This window comes from Eutrema salsugineum, unplaced genomic scaffold (genome assembly GCF_000478725.1).
Source record: "Eutrema salsugineum unplaced genomic scaffold, Eutsalg1_0 scaffold_6, whole genome shotgun sequence".
Lineage (NCBI taxonomy): Eukaryota > Viridiplantae > Streptophyta > Magnoliopsida > Brassicales > Brassicaceae > Eutrema > Eutrema salsugineum.
Window position 1 is genome coordinate 4,375,454 of NW_006256547.1, and position 13,212 is coordinate 4,388,665.

Below are 13,212 nucleotides of genomic sequence, written 5' to 3' on the forward strand. Positions count from 1 at the left end.
TTTGTATGAGATTAGGAATATTTATTAATGTGAAAACTTGGTTCAAGATTTTTGTATAATAGTTCATCTATCGTCCAAATGTAGTTTATAGCAACTCTGCTAAACAACTAAGAGGTACACTACACAGTTGTCTCGTTTTCTGATTTGAAAGTGGAACCAAATAAAAAATGATAGCGTTTGCGTCTTGTGGGACTTGTAAGCTTGCGATCAAAGTTTCAAGCTTCTTAATGCAGAAGATATGAGTTGGAGTTTGGCCGGAGCTTTCTGCTTGTACTCTTTCTCTACTGCAGCTGCAGCTAGAGAGTGAAGCTCCTGGGCCGTCGACGCGTCTCTCTCCTCTTTGTACCTGCCTTTTGAGAGCTGTGCAATCGCGGATGCACACTGTAGGAGGTTTGGTGATTATATGTTCAGCTGTAAATATGTGATAAATCACCATAGAAGAGGAGATAAAGACTTACCAAACAGATTCCGAGAAGAGCTCTGGTGCTTTTTCCGCCTGTTAAGTCTATGGTGGCTGCATAGTATTTTCTTGCCGAGTTAAGGTTTTCTAATCCACCTATTGTGTAGAGAACCTGATTTGGAATTGGACACAAATGAAAGAGCATAAATAAAAACGAACTAAACTCAAATCTGATCAAATGTGGTCTCTTTGAGGAAGTTGAACTTTACATCGGCATATGCAAGGTGGTACAATGGAACAGTAGGCTGAGATAGTATGAGCTCTTCGTAGCAGAAAGCTGCTTGTTTGTACCTGTAATCGAAACACAAACCTTAAAATCAGTAATAATATGAGATAAAAAATTGATGTTACTAGTGACGTAGTTTGTTTGCGCAACATCATCTGGAGGGAAGAGGATATAAAGAGGTTTACATTTGCAAGGAAAGATAAATCTCTGCAAGTTCTCGCCATGCGTCGTGATCAGCCATGAATCTACATACAAGAAAAAACGATGAAGTGATCTCGTATAGTGGCTCTCCTCTATATATACTACATTAGGATAAGTAAGCACTCACAATTCAAGATATTTGCTAAGAAGCTCAATGGCTAAGCAAGGTTTTCCTAATGCCTTGGTTATAGCCACCCTTCGTTTGTGTATTGCCTGTATAATACATTTTAAGTTGCACTTACAAAACTATACACTTGGAAGCAGATTGAGGGTGTTCTCAACAAAGAAAAGGTGGGAAGACTTACTTGGTCAAGTGGATTATCCTCCAAAAGGCTCGAATATGCTTCCTCAGCCTCTCCCCATAATCCCTTCGCTTCAAGCAGCAACGCCTCCAGCCTCCCTGAAAATTATTGCCAAAAGGTGGTTTAATTGGGGTCAGTGTAAACTAAACTCGAAAGAATCATCAGTTTAAATAAAACATACGAGTATTATGGACATATACATTTAAAAGACCCAACAATGGTCAAATAGAGACAAGAAAACTATCCAGTACAAATATGTGAGTTAGATAAACTAACATAGCTGACATAACTGGTATACTTCAGATTTGATCAATTCTGCTTAATTAACAAAACGGGAAAAAGTATAAGAGAAAACATGGAAAAGAGACAAATACAATGCTTACATTCTGGTTCAAGGACCTAATTATCAATACATGAATCATCTGTTCTAGAAAGCCTATATATAGAGTGAATTTTTCATTGCTGACATATTTACTTACCAACCCTTTTGCTCTCAGGAAATTTCCTCTGCAATGTCTTAATGCAACTCTGCAACAACAACAACAAAAATAAGATCGTGAGATAATATCAACATCGATTCCGCACAAGCTGAAAGATGCGTGAAATAAGAAAATCGTTCAAAAGGAAGAAATTTGATAAAATCATTCGTAAGGAAGAAAGTGTTAAACATATATACACACCTGTGCGACATCAAGACAGTTGCAGTCCATAGCTGCAATTGCCACCTGCTCATTTAGCGCCCATTCTGGATTAAAAAAAGATCAATCTAGTTACATTGCATAAGCTTAAGAGCAGCAATTTATCTTAAATAGTTATTCCATTGGCAAAATCAAAACCCATTACATAGAGAAAGTAAGACGAGAAGGATCATAGCAAGGTTTCTACGTTGGCCAAGCGATCTATGCAAACTGTAGCGTAGTAAACGATTAGTGAATCTAGCTACACACATCACCGATCTTCAGAGCAAAGATGAATCGGGATTGCGAAACAAACATACCATCTGGACCGAGTGCAGATCGTTTCTTCGGATCATTCAAAATCGAGGAACCATGCTTTAACACCTTCTCCGACCGGCGAACCTTGAGCTTCCGAACAAGGCAAAGATACTCCCAAGTCCAGCCTCCGCCATTTTCGACCTGATTCTCGAGCTGGTTCAATTGCGTCTCCTCTGTTTTCGTCACCATCTCTCTAATTCTCTCGTGATTGTTGTATCTACGAGCCTTGTGGATCTGTTTTGTGGGAAAGTCTTGTTCTCGACTCACTTCCCCAACGACGAAGAAAACTTCGGACCGGTTCGGATTATAAGTGTACCGATACGGATTAATCTCAGTAACCGGCTCATGTTGCTTTACGATGAAAATTTTTACGTGGGCCGGTTTGTTGAAAATGGCACTTACGTTTGAAACAATGGCGATCAGAGACATCAAGTATGTAAGAACTTAAACTGCACTTTATACTTCGTACTTGAACTATGTGGATCATAAGTTTTTTTCTGACTGGAATAACGATTATAGAGACTAAAGAAAGCTGTAAAATTTTGGTATCAGTCTTTCTTGGACATCACTTGTATCAGATACAGAGGTTAGCTTCAAAGAACACAGCCTAACTGTCAAATAATTTCTAAATCGTGGAAGCATCTTGCCCTCAACAAGTTTCAAAAAGAAAAGACTTAAAAAAACCCTGTTTCTTAATCTTCCTGCTTACTAGTACTAGTTTCCTTATAGCTCTTGGACAACCAAATCGCCGTTTCTCTGGGGGATACTTTTCCAGGACCAAACGGTTTCAGTAAAACATTCAGCTCATCATACCTCTCGTCAAGAAGCAATCTTGCGCTGAATTCAAGCAGTCCCTCAAGTGCCTCAGCACGTTGCCGATATGAGCTAGGGTCAAATCTTTGTCGCCTCGATGCACCTGAGGAAGCTCTGCTTGATGCTCCAGCAGTTGCATTCTGATCAGACAAGTCGCTTTTGGTTTCTCGTTCTGGTTCAAGTGTGAATTTGTCTTTTGTGATTGAGCAGTCTAGTGGTGGCTCTGGAGGCGGGCTGTATGATCCTCTGGACGATCCTTTTTTCTTACGCACAACGGGAGTGAAAGGCATTTCTTCATATGAAGCTAGCGGGAATTTGATCGTGTCGATTCTTGGCGAGTTTACAGACACATCCGGAGAGTTTAGCTGATGGAGTATGCCGATACTCGGGGTGTACAGAGAGTCATTCGTTCCTTTTACAGGTTTATGTGAGACAGGCAAGGAAGCCCTACGAATCACTGCCGCTGGTTTCTGACACATGAGATTGAAAAAATGTAAACAGACTGAATCAGCAATTAGTAAGATAAGGGGGTCTTTGGATGAATCACTTACCAGACCACCACTCTTAGGCTGGTTTGATCTCACTGGCACATATTTTGAACTGTTAGAAACCCCTGAGTTTTTTGAAACTGCAGGTCTACGAACAACCACTCCAACATTGTCATTGGCAGACAAGTCCACTGGCCTCCGCCGGGTCAGATACGTGTGTAGTGGTTTAACAGATGATACAGAATCTTCCTGGTCAACCACGAACCTGCTTGGACCAAAGCTTTTGCTTTTGCCAGAAGCATGCCTTCTCTGCTCAGGATAGCTTCTTCTCCTTGCGGATTCAGATTCTGGTAATTGAGCAGACAATGTATCGTGTCCCCGATAGCTCAGCTTGAGAAGAACCTTTTGAACGTAAGGCTGAAGTAGAGGCTGTCTGAGAAGATCAGAAGCCTACACAGAAGAAGAGAGATATTACACATCAGGTCTGTACAGCTGAGGTTAAATGATGATAAATTCCACAAAACTGTGCGTACGCTTGGTCTGAGTTCTGGATTCTTCCTGAGCATGCTTTTAACCAGACTTCGGCTGGAGAAAGCAGGAACGCAAATCATATGGATGTTCTTGCGCGATTCAGTAAATTTTAATAGGTTCACGTTACAAATAAGAATCTATACTTACAAGCCAGTAGAATATTGCACAGGAAGTGGAGCAACGATCGATCTGTTTATCCTGTTGATCAGCCCTTGCATGTCCTAAAATGCAGAAAGTTGTAATGAATATCAGAAAATCATGAACATAGGACATAGAAATATGATATTGAATGTGTGGATGGAGAAGAATTTACAAAGGCTTTGAATGCTGGTTTCAGAGCCGTCATCTCATACATACAACATCCTGAACGAAATTGAAAAGAAGGATGGACTAGATTAACATATTTACTATCTAGAGCAAAAGTTAGTTTTTCAGCCATGGATGAGAAACTTGCCCAGCGACCAAATATCAGATTTTGACCCGTAGGGAATATCAGCAAGAAGCTCAGGGCACATGTAGCTTGGTGTTCCAACCACCTGATATAAAACAAATCAAATCATTTCATTGTCTAAGACCAGTGGTAACAAATCATTGAAAAAGTCTAAACTCTATACTCACTGAAGAAGCAAGGTCGTCTGATGTCAAGATCTTGGCAAGTCCGAAATCACCTGCAAAAGTCATTAAAATCAAATTTTCACAGGATCTGAGAAAAGGATATAAATTGACATATATGCTAAGTCTCTTACCTAGACGTATATCGTGATCCTTTGTCAAGAATATGTTTGAACACTGGATCAAACCAGTAGATTTTGTATTAGTAAGTTTCGAATACGGAGATTATCAATAATTGTGTTATGCTCAGAACCGGATATCACAACCAACCTTGACATCGCGATGCAGAATGTGACTGGCGTGCAAGTATTCAAGTGCCATCAAGAGCTGTACCAGCCACTTGCAGAGTTTCTGTAAACAAAGCAAGAAAAGAGATTCAGAGCTTTCTGTACCAAAAATCTTTCAGAAAACAGACTTTAGTTTAGATGTGTGTAACACACCTCTTCAGAGAATTCTACGCCGTTCGCTTTCTTTATTGCTTCCGCCCTGTAATGCAGAGGATACAATGCATCAGAAACCCCTTCAGAGTCAAAACTGGGAAAAAGTTATTGAGAAGGAAACAACAATTTACATGTCACCGCCTTTGCAATAGCCTATAACAATGCACACATAGCAGCCCTGAAAACACACACCAGAGAGCCAATTATATTCTTTCATAAGTAGACAAATAAATCTCTACTGGAAGTAGCATAAAGGCTTAAAGAATGTACCTTTTCAACCCAAGAATCTTTATATTCCACGATAAACGGATTTCTTATCTTTGAGATTAGTTCCATCTATAGGTAGATAACAAGGAAAACTGTTAGTAACAAAGCCTTAGTCTGTGACATTTCTTTGAAAGCCCGTTAACATAGCATTCAACTACCAGTGCAGACTCACATTCCAAGTAATCTTTTATAGTGGTTAGATTAAGATTGATCAACCTAACTTACAGTCTAACAGGACTGCAGACAAATACTATCCCTAATGGCTATTGGAAAAGGAGTTTGAATCTCAAAAAAAAAAAAGAGCACCATCATGGGCAATCATCTACACCTCTGTCCTTTTAAAATCTCAAAAATTTCAGCTCAATAACCACAACACTGGAAAAATGTGATATTTCTGAAAGAGCCACATCGTGTTGGTTTCGAATTTGACATACAAAGCCTCCCGAAAGCAAATACGTAAGTTTGTGTATCTGTAACACATTGAAATTAGAATTAACCTCCTGATGAGCAGATCTTCTTGTTCTACCCGTCTGCCGAGCCAACCGGATTTTCTTCAAAACATACCTTCAGACATCAAAACAACAAAAGAAGAGAACATAACAGAGAATCAATTGTTGACATCACAATCATATACACATCACATGAAAACGTTGAATTTAACTAAAATCTCTTTCCAGTTTCCATTCAAGTGTTGACAAGTTCTTACAGTTTCTTCTCATGCTTATGCCTCACCAGAAGAGCTGAGCCAAAGGACCCTTTCCCAATTTGCTCAAGAACCTCGTAATGCTCCATTGACAAGCTCCTTAAAAAAATATTATCTTCTTGTAAAGAATCTGAAGCCAAATCAAGATAAACGGAAACAAGCAATGATCAGTTTATCTCAATTCTCAACTCATGGTTCTTGTAAGCAACACTAACCGTACCTTTCCGGACATATAAACATTTGAGGAAGAAAAGTAGCTATAAAAGTGAAAATCTAGTAAGCTAGTAAAGTAAGCTTGCACGAATCTTCTAAGTTTTTTTTTTTTTTTGTTTAGTGAAATCGCCTGCCGACCCACCAAACTTAATAAAGTCAATTTGCCACGAAAATGAATTTAAGGGGTAAAGCTTAGAAAAGAAAGGTTTCCACATCATGAAAACTGACTCTTTCTAATAACACATGCCCAATTAACAAAAGAGAAAGTCTTGAATTGTTTCTTTTTTTGGCTTGTTAAAGTTCAACTCTTTATTGCAATAATTGGGGAAATTTCCGGATCGCTTCTACTCACATTTGCAAATATGAGCAGACCCATCAAGTTTTAAGGGCGATTAAACAACAAAGAAATAAAAAAGGAAGAGTTTTTGAGCTCGAAACTAAGTAAACACAGAGAGAGAGACGGAGAGAGAGAGTGAGAAAGAGAGGGAGAGAGAGGAGCAAACCTAAAAAAACGTCGGTGAGAGATTGGAGGATTGTGATTGCGGCATTTTCCGAGAAGAAGCTACAAAACGGCACCGTTGCGGAGGAAGCAGTGACTGTGGAGAGAAAAAGGCATCGGAAGCTGGGAAAGAAGCTGCTTCGCCATGACTGCTCCTCTCTCTCTCTCTTTCTCTCAGTGAGGAAAACGACAGAGTTACCGTGAGAGACGTAAATCAACACTTTCTTTTTTTCAATATATAAATATCCTGACACCCCTATTAAATATATTGTCTATTAATTGTTTCCAATTGTTTAATATAACGCCGAATATATTTTTGTATAAGTATTAGTATTAACACAATTTTCTTAATAATTGGCCAATTTTCAAAGGTAAACAGTGGACATTGCTCTATTTTAAGAGAAGCAAAACCTAAATAGAAATGATGAAAATTATTTTTTGTCAAAATAAAAATAAAGTTAGTTATGTGTCACGGTGTGATTTTGAAGATATGTTTTTCTTTCATCGAAATAGTAAATCTAAGTGTAATCTTTAGTTGACCAAAAAAAAGTGTAATCTTTAAATTGTAAGATATTACATTCATATACTTTTGGTATGTATCGTTGATTATAACATTTATTTACTTAATGTCTATTTAAAATTTAATCAACTGCAAATTATATAAATTTTTTTTATTAAAACCATCTATTCTATTAAAACAGAAGCACTTTTAGTGTCTGTTTCCAAACATCCCTAAACTTTTTTTATAATATTTTATTTTATATTATAATTAATTTCAAAAATTAGTTACTAATTTAGATATTGTTAAATTTCCTTAAATATAGATTATATTTATTTTAAATTTTAAATTATTCAATTTTTTTATTAATTAAATTTAATCACGAAATTTTAGATTTAATTTAATTTAAAATTCAAGAAAATATAAATATAACAATTTTAATTACTTTAGAATTCCTTAAATACATGTTAGATTTAATTTAAAATTTTGAATTTAAATAATATTTTTATAATAGCACAAATGGTAAACAAATATCTTATTGTATTGTTTATCATAATCAATCCGTCTAAAACATCAAATATTTAATATTGGTAAATTTTATATTTTACAATAATATGATAAAGCAAGTTAAAGTTATACATTTATAATAACAATCTTATACAGATTAGTTTGTCAAAACATGTAAGATATTAAAAAATGATTTGAGATAACTAAACGGACGGATTAGCTAATTCATAGATTTATAAATTGTTTATGTGTAAATCTAAATTTACATAATAACAAAGTTCATAATTAACATTATAAATTAATATATACTTAATTAACTCATATTCTTATTCTACTTAATAGATAAATCTATACTATTCAAAGTTAAACATGATAACAAAGTTTTTGAATTAAAAAAATAACAAAAATAAATTTTATTAAAAAATTATTAGAAATAAAAAATGAAAAATTCTCGTGCGGACGCACGGGATTAGAATCTAGTTCATCTTTTTAAAAGAGGTAACACATACTTATAAGTTATATCCTATACTGTCTAAACCATCATATATGAAATCAAAACGTTTAAATCCTTAAGCCGCGATTTAAAATACTGCATTTAGCGTCATATAACTTAATTTAAGTGAATCATTTGGTGTCTGTCACATGTAATTAGTTTAGATGAATCCTGTAACACCAAGTTTGTTTTATGTTTATGGTACAAGTGTTTGGATCCGATCACACAAATAGTAAAATTATCTTCTTGATGTTTTTAGCAGATAAAAAGAACACATCAAGTTCGGCTCCGGATAACATATTTCTCGATGTCCAAAAAAGGATAACATAATTTCTCGTCGGTCGTTGCATTAAGAATAATTGTTTTTTTCTTTTTCTTTCAAATATCGGTTAGGTGTTCGAATTACGTGTTGCGGATATGACTTTGATTAGAATATTCCTGTATGTATCTCTAACAGAAACAGTGCGGTCTCTGTCATGGAGCTTCGAGGTTCCTAATAAGTACTATTCTATAAAAGAACAATCGATTACAGCTAAGTAATACAGTGTGTGTGAACTGGGAAGTGTGAACACATCCAAGTTACTAATCTTGTGATATATATATATATATATATGATCATCACATACGGTTATAAGACTAAAAGTTTTTATACTGACACTTATAACATGTAATTGGACAGTATATATAGTTGTGCATTCATTGGTATATGATATCAGCCAAATATCGAACATACTTAATAATTTTGTTTCGTAAGAGAATTTTCAGAGACTAATTGGTCATTGTGTGTAGTACATCAGATATGTCGATAACATTGCAAAATTTATGCAAAACTAGAAAAGCTAAATAAAGAAGGAATATTCTAGAGAAAGAAAAAAAACCTAAGTAAAAAGTCAACTTCGAATGGATATGTGAGGAATATGAGAGAATACCAAGTTTACTACAACTCTATGAAAATATATTTCCGGATGGGACAGATCTTCAAATTGTGTTTGTAGATAGAACTTTAAAAGAAAAACAATGGCAAGAATTATCTTATCTTTAACGTAATCCCATAAAACAATGATATAATTATTATGTATCACACGAAAATTCAAACATTAAAAACACACAATTTGAAGAGTAAAACAGACAATTTAAAAATATTTTTGTCCAGTTTCTCTTCTAAATATTTGGATTCTTAGAGTTTTTTTATTTATATATTGAAAGACCTGATCTCATCATATAGATGTTAAAACTTAAAAGTCATGAAAAACTTAAGCCAGAAATGGAATTTAACCAGTTGTTTAATCAAGTTCAACTGAATTCCACTGTTTGTCGGTGCACGTGTACGGTCAACCAATATAGTGAATATACGTTTCCACTGATGCGTCAAAACAGTAAATGACACTATTGATATTTAAAACTTTTCCATGATAACCAAAGTCCAAAAATGAGGTATTATTCAAAAGGACGAAAAGGGATTATAACCTGATAATATATGTATATATAGGGGTTTATTTAGAACTCAAGATCGAAACCTGAAAATGGAACATTGTTTTTTTCGCCGGCACCATCTGCATCTCCATGCATGGCTGCAGGAATATCAGGATCTCCGGTTCCAACCCGGTTTTCCACGGGTCGGGATTCGAGATCTCCGGGTGACGTGGCGGTGGCGGTGGCGGTGGTCCCAGCGGAAGGTTGGCTGTACAAAGCTGTAAGTTGGTGAAAATAAGGACAAGTCCTTGAGTCAAGTGGTCTCTTCTTGTTGACATCTTTTGTCTTCCTAAAATACTTGTTGATGTTTTCCCATTTCTCTTTGCATCTTTTGGCACTTCTCTTGTACCCAACCTCCAACATTTTCTTGGATATTTTTTCCCACAAAGGAACAGCTTTTGAGGATGATGATGACGATTGTGATATCCCATCTTTACGATGATGATCATCATCATTCATGTTACTGATACTGCGTCTAATGTTGATAAGAGCCAACACCTCATCCCTAGGCCATCTCTTGCCAAGATCACTTTTTTCATCACTTTTTGGAGGTTTTGGGTTTTGGGTTTTGGTTTTTAGGGTTTTAGTCGAAATGGGTTCAAGTGCTTTTTGTATGGGTTGAAGAGAAGTTAATTGGTTATGTGGAGTTAGGGCTTGAGATAATGATGAAGTTTGAGACTTTCTGCTGCTTTGGGTTCTTGGTAGAGCTAAAGACGATGAGTCTTGAGAAGAGCTTTGGATCTTAGAATTCCCACCATCATGATGATCATGGTCTCTGAACTTGGATATGAACTTGATGATGTTGGCATTTCTATCACTAGCCATGGCTTGTTCTTTTTCTCTAATCTCTACCTCTTTGCTGAGCCTCTCCATCTCCTGGTTCTTCCAAGCCTCCTCTCTTGCCACCTTTTCTTCTTCCTTCTTCACCATGTCTTCTAAAAGCTTTTTATGCATCTCCTCTTGTTGGGCTATCATGTTCCTCACAAGACCTTCACAAAACCCTTTCAACACACCAAACTTCCCCTTCTCTTTCTTTCTCTTCCTCTTCTTATTGTCTCTCATGATCATCATCAAGCTTGATGATGATGATGATTTCGCATCATCTTCCACGTTTCTAACTTTGCCAGCATTATCAACAGAGTTTATTTTCCCCATTGATGATTCATCTACTTGACCCTGATCCTGATGATCTGTTCTGTCCACCTCCAATAAGTCTAGTGCCCTTTCGTCCTCAACGTTTCCTTTTCCCTCTAGTGAATTGTTCCTCTTGTTTTGGTTATCACCAACTTCTGATGAGACGTAGTCATCATCATGACCATGATGATAAAACTCTTCAGACTCACTAAATATCCTAGAATTTCCCTTGTTGTTGTAATTCCTGATGTGATGATCAGTAGTGTTGTTGTTACTACTGAAATATCTTCTCTCTTCTTCTTCGAATTTCTCTTTACATTCTTGTGGAGTCCTCTTAAACCCAACTTCTGCCAACTTTCTACAGCCATCATTATTTCACAAACGACATAGCATCATTAATAATGCGAATATACATACACTTATATACCAAAAATATACAAGAGCATAATCATTTGTAGTTTTTTCTCTTTATATACACACATATTTGGTGACAAAAAAAATAACACAAATTCGTACCGATTAATTTCATCGTTCATTTCTTTTCAAAAATGTGATAAATTATTATAAATCAATGGCCAATCATTTGGTAACATCAAACATGAATTTCCCGAAAGTGTTTATTCCAAAGCAAACGAGATACATAGTGTATCAAATCAAATTGAGTAACCTGAATTCCGATTTAAAATAGGCGTAGGTTTATCAAAATAATGTACATGTACACATATAAACACTCAAGTGTTGATGCGTATATTGTATAGAAAAATATATGTTATGAAGTTGTGGGCGTATGAAGATGTATTACCTTGAGGTGTGCTCCCAAGTGAATTCAGGAAACCAATTCTCCACCGTAGATCTGAATCTAAGAAGGGCAAGGACTTCATCACTACACCATTGACGATGATGATGGTGGTGATGATTATCACCATCATGACCCATCCACTCAGAAGTAGCACCACCATCTTTGATGTCATGGTGATGATCATGATGGTGAATGATCTTACGGCTATCGAGGCTCAACATAAGCTGGGCTTGATTTGTGTTATAGGAAGCGAATGGGATAGGAAAAGGGAGTGATCTTTCCGCCCCCGGTTGATGCAGCAGATGCGGAGGAGGGGGAGGTGGAGATGCTATGAACCGCTGGATTTGCTCCGGTACTTCACCATCATCAAACATTTTCTTTTATTCTTCTTCTCTTCTTCTTTTTCTTCTTATTATTCTTTCTTTTCACTTTGCTATTCACATCGAAATCTCTCCTTTCTCTCTCTCTCTTTTTGGTCTCACTTTTCTATATTTCTATTCTTTTTTTTTGTATATATATATATATATTGTTTAATTCTTGCATAATAAGTAAAATATCTAAGGCTGGTATATGCCATTAATGATTAATTATTGTTTTATATATATATATCTTAACTATGTATTTTCTCTCCCTTTTCTTCTGATTCGACTCTCTGTATAAGAAATTTCCTAGAACACATTGCAATATTTGACAAAAAAAGTAATTGCAAGAATAAAAGAGAATGCTATAGATACTATTCTATTTTTTTTTTTTAAAGGATACTATTCTATTTTTGTTCTATTAACATTATTGATAATATTAGAACCATTCTCCGATTATTTGGAATATAGTTAAAAAAATTGGAATATAGTTGCGAAATGAAACAAGGGAATCTCATTAAACAATTGAGAGTCCAATGATAATTTGAATCACGGTCCAATTTTTTGCGGATGAAACAGTTTCGATACCATTTTACATAAGAATTGTGTCCAAATTTGTTCTCTGATTGAAAACATACAGTAGCAATTATACGATTTGTTCTTCTCTCTCTATATAGTATTATATCTAAGTAGTAGTGAAATTATAAGACTATTTTTACTCAAAATATGCCGTGTAGATAAACACGCGTATACCATCCAAGTTTATTTTTTTATTAATTCTTGCATAATAATTGACTGATAGTGAGTGTTATACATTTCATATATGTAAAAAAAATATTTTAGATTTAATTTACAAAATGGCAAAGACAAAGACAACATTACTAGAAAAGCCAAACATCACCTCTCTATCATTTTTTTTCGACCACCTCTCTCTCTTATTTATCACTGACAATATGTCCGAAAACAAGTAAAACGAATCATTTAGCCCATGTTATAGCCACCCCTTATGCTCAAACAAACTAAATGAAACCTAAGTATTAAGAGGAAACCCGTACAGTTTAACACTATAAACATTTTTAACATTTTTTTAATGTCAACTTTAGTTTAACAAAAAAATTTACACAAAATGCTAGTGGGATTTTGTTTGAGAAAACAGAGCTTGACTTGAAACACGAACTAAACAAGAAGGAAAGTGAAT

The 13,212-nt window shown here is 35.5% G+C and overlaps 3 protein-coding genes across 4 annotated transcripts; all 3 read right to left on the reverse strand.

The window, feature by feature from the left end:
• Window positions 1-37: 37 nt before the first annotated feature.
• On the reverse strand, window positions 38-2,447 carry LOC112083414 (ER membrane protein complex subunit 2). The gene is made up of 9 exons (XM_024151376.1): window positions 2,187-2,447; window positions 1,870-1,934; window positions 1,669-1,717; window positions 1,193-1,287; window positions 1,015-1,100; window positions 872-931; window positions 670-751; window positions 459-572; window positions 38-381 (listed from the first exon to the last, which is right to left on the reverse strand). Exons 1-9 carry the CDS (start codon window positions 2,371-2,373, stop codon window positions 208-210), a joined length of 912 nt encoding a protein of 303 aa, XP_024007144.1. The 5' UTR covers window positions 2,374-2,447; the 3' UTR covers window positions 38-207.
• Window positions 2,448-2,724: 277 nt separating this feature from the next.
• LOC18013136 (serine/threonine-protein kinase Nek3) lies at window positions 2,725-6,946 on the reverse strand. Of its 2 annotated transcripts, none has more exons than XM_024151699.1 (15): window positions 6,755-6,946; window positions 6,042-6,137; window positions 5,833-5,899; window positions 5,339-5,404; window positions 5,200-5,246; window positions 5,069-5,114; window positions 4,899-4,979; window positions 4,763-4,805; window positions 4,635-4,684; window positions 4,471-4,552; window positions 4,330-4,379; window positions 4,164-4,237; window positions 4,019-4,070; window positions 3,549-3,935; window positions 2,725-3,467 (listed from the first exon to the last, which is right to left on the reverse strand). In XM_024151699.1, exons 2-15 carry the CDS (start codon window positions 6,125-6,127, stop codon window positions 2,877-2,879), a joined length of 1,722 nt encoding a protein of 573 aa, XP_024007467.1. In that variant the 5' UTR covers window positions 6,128-6,137; window positions 6,755-6,946; the 3' UTR covers window positions 2,725-2,876. The 2 variants fall into 2 exon arrangements, with proteins under 2 accessions (XP_024007467.1, XP_006395012.1); XM_006394950.2 differs by having other exon boundaries at window positions 6,042-6,168.
• A 2,716-nt stretch (window positions 6,947-9,662) lies between these two features.
• On the reverse strand, window positions 9,663-12,124 carry LOC18013137 (trihelix transcription factor GTL2). Its single transcript, XM_006394951.2, has 2 exons — window positions 11,659-12,124; window positions 9,663-11,214 (listed from the first exon to the last, which is right to left on the reverse strand). The coding sequence occupies exons 1-2, from the start codon at window positions 12,027-12,029 to the stop codon at window positions 9,747-9,749; spliced, it is 1,839 nt and encodes a 612-aa protein (XP_006395013.1). The 5' UTR covers window positions 12,030-12,124; the 3' UTR covers window positions 9,663-9,746.
• Between the last annotated feature and the right edge of the window lie 1,088 nt (window positions 12,125-13,212).